The following is an 8,937-nucleotide window of genomic DNA, read 5'->3' as shown; positions in this document are numbered from 1 at the left end:
ACAGTACTGCAGCAGAACACGGTTTGTGCTAAAAAGAAGAGACTGGTTAGTAAGAAAATAAAAAGACTTAATTTAGGTGACTCTTCTTCTGATGAATCTGCTCCAGAGGAAATATTACAAGTTAATTATTTTGAGAATGGTGGGTAATAATTTAAAATTTTTAATTTAATTTTAAAGTAAGAAAGAATAAAATTGATACCCAAATTCAGTGACATATTTTCTTCAAAAAATTGCCTGCGCAGCGTGAAGATGCTGGCCGGATTCTAACCAGAAACCCCGGGCATATCCGACTTAAAGTCGGGCTCCCGGCCAGCTCCCGGCTTAAAGCCGGGCTCTCCAGCCGTAAACTGGCCAGCCCCCAACCTAAATTTCCACACCGGAGTTATTTATTTTTTTAATTATTCGATGGTGATATTTGAGAACTGGTTTTTTTTCGCACTACAATAAATGAATTTTTTAAATTATTATTTATTTATTTAATTATTCGTTGGTGATGATATATTCAAGAATATTACAATAAAACTTTGGAAATTCATCATATTAATTAAATCCCTAGAAACCTGAACTATTCATAAATGAATGATCCTTCGTCAAGCATTTGCTACAGCTGGTATAATTTTCATGAATACGTTAATTCCGTTGAGAAAAATGTCCCTATTCAGATATTCATTATTTTCATGAAGAAGTAGCGGTGTATTATTTATTGCTGAAAATCCAAGAGCTGGGATTCCGAGCTTAAAAAATTGATATATTTTAATAAAATTAAGGCCATCCAATGGAAATTTGAATTAATATTAAATTGTAAAACTCACTTCTCTTAGGTAGCGTGCATCTGAAGCACCTGATGTAATCCGGGGATTTAAAATAAAGCCATTATTATCACAAGCCTTTTTAAAAGCCAACCAGAAAATATTGCTTTCATCCAATTTTGTATTTTTCACAGGTGGATCTTTTTGTATAATAGTATAATTAACACCCTCTCCAGCTTCTTTTAACCATCCTTTAATCATATTTTCGAACTTTGTGTGATTAACATCAGGTGCAATTCGAATGTCAAAAGCAACAGAAAGTTCGTTTGGTACCACATTCACTTGAATACCACCCTGTGAATTTAAAACATTCGTCAACTTTACATTACACATGTAAACTTTTTTTAAAATCTATTCGTAAATACACCAAACTCTCGCTTTCAGTCACCCCGTTATCAGCCTTCCTAGAACTGCTGGCTCCCACAGTTTCTCAGTGGAGCTGAGAAATATATATATATATATTTATTCAAATTGAAAACGAGTCAAGCGGCCCTCAAAATTTACGTTTCGATCCCCCCGAAATCAGTCCAAGGCTATTTGAAGTCTACCCCCGACACTGGACTGAAAGCGAGAGTTAGGTGTACGTGCTCAAGGGCATGTGGAACAGCCAAATACCTATATTACCGACCTCACTTTATCAGTTCACGGCATTTTTTGTTTTGAATCTAAGAACTTTTTTTTGTAAATAAAATATCGAGCTGAAACATTAGAAAATGTATGAGAGTACAATAAAATACGTTTAGGTGCTTCATTTGGGTAGGTACTTCACTGAAAATTATTTCCGATCAAATTAAAACTAGGAGCCTTTTTCACATCTTTTTTCAGAACTTCGACATTTTTTTAACGTTCGACCTTTTGTTATACCTGCATAAAATACGGGCCTAAAACTTTCAGAAATGCAAGAGCCGAAAAAAACTACGTTAAAGTACAAAATTTAATAATAAAAGATGTAAAAAAATTTTACCATGTATTTTCTATCTATATAATAATTAATAATTACATTATTTAAATTTCGCGGGAAAATGTATCGCTTAAAATTGGAAAGGGCGCTTAATTTAAATGGTAATAAAAGTCAAAATAATAGAATACATTATTCGAATTAAATAGGGCCTTATTTAGGATTGCAAAAATATCCCAGTTTCTAAATTCAAGGTATTAAATTAAACATACACCTAGAAGATTAATAATATTAATACGAAAAAAGGTTGTTTCTAAATACATCTTAAACTCTTTTTAGTTGAGTCTTCAAATCAAAAATATAAATTTTGAATCTAAGAAATTAATTTTTAACTAAAATGATGAATCTTCAACCAAAAATATGAATTTTTAACTAAACAGATAGTTGACTACCTAGTGGGAACAAAATTTGGCGAGGTCTTTACGACATAGTTACGACATCTTTACGACATCCTATTTCTATGTCGTTTCGGTGTCTTTGCGATATCGTAAAGACATCGTCAGATCATACGACTTATTTACGATATCGTACAGACACCTTAACGACATGGACATAGGATGTCGTAAAGCTGTCGTAAAGATGTAACGATCTCGTAAAGACGTCGCCAAATTTTGTGTCCACTGGGTATTTAACAACGTATCTCAATTTTCATTAAAAAATCAATAAAAATTAATTCTTGACAAACCAGTTCAATTTAAAACTCAAACAATGAATTTTCAACCAAAAAAGATAAAAGATAAAGTTTTAATAAAATATATCAATTTGGAACTAAAAACGATAAATTTAGAAACCAAAACAATAATCGTTCAATTTTCAGTAAGAAAATAAATTTTAAACTAAAAAAAACCCGATTTTTTCAACTAAAAAGAAATAAATTTTCAGCCAAAGAAATGAATTTTTAACCAAAGAAATTAATCCGTAATCACAGTGTTCAATTTTTAATAAAAATATGAATTTTTGACCAAATAGTGGAATTTTTAACCAAAAAGATAAGTTTTCTATTTTTAAAAAACGAATGTTTAAGTAAACTTTTTTTCAATAAAAATAATGAATTCTTAACAAAAAAGAGAATAGCTCAATTTTCTATGGAGCATCACATTTTTTAACAAAAAAGATTACATTTCTATCAAATACGGCCAATTTTCACAAGAAATGGAATTTTCAACTAAAACGATCAATCTTTAATTAAAGAAAATTTAAATTTTGAAATAATACATGAATTTTAAACTTAAAAGATCAATTCTGTACCAAAAATAAAATACTTAAATTTTCAGCTAGTGCAGCCAATTTTCAACCAAAAAAGAAAGAAATTTTCAACAAAATAGTTAAATTTTCAACCACAGAAATGAATTTTTAAGCAAAAAGATGAAGCTTCAACTAATGAGAGTACTCGTCTCTAAAAATTGATGGACTTTAAACAAATAAATTAATTTTCACCTAAAACGGATAAATTTTCAACTAAAACTGGATTAAATAAATTTTCAGCAAAAAATTAATTTTCATTAAAAGCTATCTAAATTTTCAACGAAATAGTATAGTTTTTTAACAAGAAGATTAAATTTCCATAAAAAAGATAAATTTTCAATAAAAAATGGAACAGTTACATTTTTAGATAAAAAAAAAAATTAATTCTGAATAAGAAAAAACTAATTTTCAACCAATAAAATGATTTTTTGGCAAAATATACGAATTTTCGAAAAAGTGCATGAATTTCAACCAAATATTTAAATTTTTGAAGGATTTTTAACTCTTAAACTTTAAGAAATGCAAGAGCCGAAAGAAAACTTCGTTAAAGTACAAAGTTTAATAATAAAAGATGTAAAAAAAATATTTCAACTAAATATTATCCGGTACACAAGCTATCAATTCCGTCGGCATCAGCCGATACCCTGACGGCCACTAGACGAGGCTCTAAGAGCGTGCTCGTCCTACGTTGAGAGTACTTTCTAATGTACGTACTTTATTGTACTGTAGTACATTTTTTGAAGTTTCAGCTCGATATTTTATTTACAAAAAAAGTTCTTAGGTTCAAAAAAATATTCAGTCAAATGATAAGGTGAGGTCGGTAATATAGGTATTTGTCTATGTTACATGCCCTTAAACGTTCAGTGTTTTTCGAAAATTTGAATTCCTTTTTTTATTTCTAGGGCTTTAATTCATTTTTAATTAAAGTGAATGCTAATAAGAAAATATACTGAACGATTTTCAATTTAAAACGTTCTAAATTAAGGCCATGTGACGAGTGGGTCACGTGACCAGATTTCTACCTTATCGCCACCTTTCTTATTTCCCATCTTTCAGATGGGCACAAGGTTTGGCGACGTCTTTACGACATCGTTACGACATATTTACGACAACTTTACGACATCTTATGTCCATGTCTGCCTGGTGTCTTTACGATATCGTAAGTAAGTCGTATGAACTGACGATGTCTTAATGATATCGCAAAGACACCCAAATGACATAGACATAGAATGTCGTGAGGATGTCGTAAAGATGTCGTAACGATGTCGTAAAGACGTCGCCAAATCTTGTGCCCATTGAGTTATTTTCACAGGAAGCGCCACATCGAGTTGAAATTTGGGATAATAAATAAGAAGCACTAAGAAAAGTGGGCCTGGTCCTAAACTTTAATAATGATATAAAAAGCGAAAAAAAATTATTTACAACAAAAAACTTTTTTCATAATCATACAAATTTAGGACCAGACCCACCATTCCTAGTGTTTCTTATTTAATATCCCAAATTTTCAACTCGATGCGGCGTTTCGTGTGAATATTAGTTGGGAAATAAGTGGTAAGATAGGAATCTGGTCACGTGACCCACTCATCACATGGCCTTAAACAATTTTAGATTAGGTGAAATATTGATAAAGGGGAAATATTTCGAATATAATACAATAGAACCTGAAAGCTTTTGCACACAACCCAGTGTGTACAAAATTTGGCGACGTCTTTACGACATCGTTACGACATTTTTACGACATCCTATGTCCATGTCGTTTCGGTGTCTTTACGGTATAGTAAAGACATCGTCAGATCATAAAACGTTTTTACGGTATCGTAAAGACACCTTAACGGCATGGACATAGGATATCGTAAAGTTGTCGTAAAGATGTCGTAACGATGTCGTAAAGACGTCGCCAATTTTTGTACACACTGGGAATTTTTCTTTCCAGAATAGTTTTTTCTTATGATTATTAAGAATTTTATTATACTCAAAATGAAAATAAGGTATTTAGACCTTTTTGAAATAGGTAAAATAGTGAATTTTATGGATGCCTTTTTATATGAGAAAATGATTTTATGTCATTGTTAGTAAAGAACTTTTACAGTCGACTTTTCTTTATTGTTTATTTATTTTTGAGAGTTTTTAAACGCTTTAAATATTTTTAAATATTTTTAATTGAAATATTCACAAAAAATATATATTTATTTAACAACAAAACTTTAGAATGGGGTGATTATATTTAAAAAGTATTTTTTTAAATTTTGATTTACTTTCCTGTTGGTCGCAATATTTAAAAAACTTAACTGAAAAGAAAATCTCACAAATCATAGAAAGATGCCTTCTGCAAATAAACAGTGAGCTTAAAACAACGTTTAGATTGAAGATGATTGAGGCTCAACCCTGAACGTTTACAATTATATAATTCGAAATTGAAAAATTTTAAATCAAAGCCCTCAAAATTGAAAAATCTACTACTGAAATTTTGAAAATGGGACAATTTCATTAGAAAAGAGTTAAAATGGTATAATTCATAATTCAAAACGTTCAAAATTGAACAATTTTATTTTTAATCACAGAAGCTGATTGGTTGAAGATTAAAAATTTGAAAATAGAACAATTTCGAAATGGTCAAAATTAAATAACTTCAAATTAGAATGGTGAAAGTTGAATCATTTAGAACTCAAGGGAATTAAAATTATATTATTTCTAACTAAAAGAGTTGGAAATTTAATGATTTCAAATTAAGAAACTAATGATTTTAAATCATCTTTAATTCAAAGGAATTACAATTTGTCCATTTAGAATTAAAAACAAACTTAAGTTTCTCAAAAAAAAAGCTTCTGAAATTCTAGAATTTCAAATTGTTATTCCATATCAAAATTACAATTTAATATTAAAATTGACCAGGCAAATTTTTCAAAGATCACAAAATAAATTCACGATTCAAAATTTTAAAAAAATTATTATAAACCTTCAAAATTAAATTATTCGAAAAAACCCTAACTTCATTTAAGACTGAAAAAATATTTGATTACCCAAAATTGTGATATCAAATCTTTTTTATACTCAACTTTTTATTCAAAAGTCGTTTAATTTCTAATTCATCATTCAGAATTATCATTCAATCTTGAAAGCTTCCGATCAAATATTTGTCAATTTTTAATGATTGATTTTTTTTGTGATCTTCGACTAAAAATTGAAGAAGTTTAAGAAATTACATTGAATATTAAAAATTAACAAATGCATATAACACAAGAAAGCTATGATTCCAAATTTTCGAAATTGTTTTTTTTTTAAGTAGAGTGAAATATTCTATATTTTCATGCTTAGTTTTTCATTCTTTTGAATTTATTTTAAGGCATTCAATTAAAAATCGAATTGTGCAGCTATCAACATGGAAATCTGCAATTTTAAAACTTTTAAGAATAAAATAGCGCTGACATATTTAATATTTGAATTTCAAACTATTATTGATTCGGGAGGATTCTAATTTAAAATTGCTGAATCATTAAAAATCTATAAAATACAAATTATTGTACAATATTAGCAATCAAATTCTTAATATAAATCTAAAATATTTCAGGAAAGTAATTGCCAGTTTATAAAACATTTATCAAGGCCATTAATTATGTTGACATTAAATAGAAAAGGTTTGTAATTGTGAAAAGAACATTTTTTTAAATTTAGAGTGTTATAAATCGTATAAGATTTTGAAGCTGAAGGTGTTTAAAAAAACTAAGTTTTCCTTTCAGTAAAAAAGAAAATAATAACCCTTAATTCAAAAAAAGTAAAACTTATTTTTGACATCCATTTTGATCTCCTTGCGTTTGAAACAAAAAAACTTTAGTTTCAGGGCTTTAAAAAATTAACTCTTTGAAAATTGTGCATTGAAAACTATAACTATAAATTGCGATTATAGAAAATTCAAAATGATTGGATAGACTTTTATACTAAATTAATTTTAAACTTTCTTCTGAAATTACAATTGAGGAGTGCTGGACAAGAAGGCGACAGGCGCTCGAGAACGAGTAAAAGTATTGTCCAGGCTGTGACGTCAGGTATCAAAAGTGAAATTCGAAATTTGAAAAAACCAAAAATATAGTTAGATAGCTCTTGAAAAATGAACCTGAGTCTCCTTCTGCAGTTTTTCTCTCGGGCTGCAAATTTTCCACTAAATAAATAAAAACTGACTTTTTTTAAATTGAAAAAACCATGTTTTTTCACATTCAACTCGCCGTAAGTAATTCGTTTATCAACTAATTAACAAGTTTCTTTTTGAGTTTTATTCATGACACCCTAGCGGAGGCTACATTGTCCAAAAAGGGTCAAAAGTTAATTTCTAATGTTTTTTTTTTTTAATTCGAATGAAAAACCATGTTTTTAGACTTTCAAATTAAAAAAGTGAGCGAGGAAGTTTGAGTTACAACAAACTTCAAGCGAACGAATTTTCCGCCAATGTATTGGCCAACTTTTTGGAGAATCTCAATTCGATTTGATTTTTAGTTGCATAATTACAGCGAGTTTATCACGAGCTCGGGACGCGACACCACACGATTTTTCAGGGGACGCCGCCTGAAGCCTGAAACATCGTCCTTGCCCATCCTTTGTTTCGTACACTCGCTCGCGCTAGTCAGCGTTCCGGCGGCATCCCCTGAAAAATCCTGTGGTGTCGCGTCGCGAGCTTGTAATAAACTCACTGTAATTATGGAACTAAAAATCAAATCGAATTGAGATTCTCCAAAAAGTTGGCCAATACATTGGCGGACAATTCGTTCGCTTGAAGTTTGTCGTAGCTCAAACTTCCTCGCTCACTTTTTAATATGAAAGTCTAAAAACGTGGTTTTTCATTTGGATTAAAAAAAAGCCATTATAAATTAACTTTTAACCCTTTTTGGACACTGTAGCCTCCGCTAGAGTGTCACGAATAAAACTCAAAAAAAAAATTGGTTTATTAGTTGATAAACGAATTACTTACGGCGAATTGAATGTAAAAAAACATGGTTTCTTCAATTTAAAAAAAGTCAGTTTTTATTTATTTACTGGAAAATTTGCGGCCCGAGAGAAAAACTGTAAATGGTGACTCAGGTTCATTTTTCAAGAGCTATCTAACTATATTTTTGGTTTTTTCAAATTTCGAATTTCACTTTTGATGCCTGACGTCACAGTATGGACAATAATTTACTCGTTCTCGAGCTCTGTCAGGTACATTAAGCTAGCACCTCCACAATCGAATTTTTGAATTCTTAATAGCGTAGAATTTTGGGCTTTTTTCTGGCTGCAATAAAAAATTTTGGGTTCCTTTACTTTTTTTGAAAAAATCAATTTTCTTGTGGAGGTGCCAGCTTACATTAACCCAGCACCTCCACTTCTTTAAATAACTAAATAATAAAAATTCAATTACACCAGAATTTTGGGCTTTTTTTGGGCTCTTAAAATCCCCAAAAATTTTTTTTCCCAAACCAACCCTTAACTACCAAAAACAACCCCATTCAAAAAATTTAAAATTTTCAGTAATTCATTAACGGGATATTTTTGGGATTTTTTTGGGCTCCCAGAAAATACCCACTTCGATTTTTGGGCTCCAACCCTTACAGTAAAAAATTAACCCCATTGTAACACGCAGATATGAAATTGTCGAAAAATAACTTTTATTAAATTTTAAAGCTTGAATAAAATCTCTGATTTTTGGGCTCCTCGAAAATACACGCTACGATTTTTTGGCTTCAACCCTTAAAGCCAAAAATCAACCCACGTAGATACTACTTTGTCCAAAAATCGATTTTTCTAGAACGTTTCAATGGTAATAGAGTCTCTGATTTTTGGGCTCCTCGAAAATACCCGATACGATTTTTGGGCTTCAACCCTTAACTTCAGAAATCAACCCCTCTCTACCACGTAAATACAACTTTGTCTGCAAATTAATTTTTGTAGATTTTTTTA

At 30.1% G+C, this 8,937-nt stretch overlaps 1 protein-coding gene across 1 annotated transcript in view; it reads right to left on the bottom strand.

Annotated features, from left to right (window-relative positions):
- Positions 1 to 504: 504 nt before the first annotated feature.
- The window catches only part of LOC117176145 (aminoacylase-1-like), a 23,558-nt gene continuing 15,125 nt past the window's right edge, over positions 505 to 8,937 (bottom strand). The window contains exons 5-6 of the mRNA XM_033366226.1: positions 813 to 1,103; positions 505 to 734 (exon numbers count right to left, since the gene is read on the bottom strand). Coding sequence (XP_033222117.1) covers positions 591 to 734; positions 813 to 1,103 — 435 coding nt within the window. The 3' untranslated portion in view covers positions 505 to 590. The remainder of the gene's footprint in view (positions 735 to 812; positions 1,104 to 8,937) is intronic.

Source organism: Belonocnema kinseyi, chromosome 7 (genome assembly GCF_010883055.1).
Source record: "Belonocnema kinseyi isolate 2016_QV_RU_SX_M_011 chromosome 7, B_treatae_v1, whole genome shotgun sequence".
Classification (NCBI taxonomy): domain Eukaryota; kingdom Metazoa; phylum Arthropoda; class Insecta; order Hymenoptera; family Cynipidae; genus Belonocnema; species Belonocnema kinseyi.
Note: the sequence above shows the minus strand (reverse complement) of the source record. Positions and strands in the feature narration are given on the sequence as shown.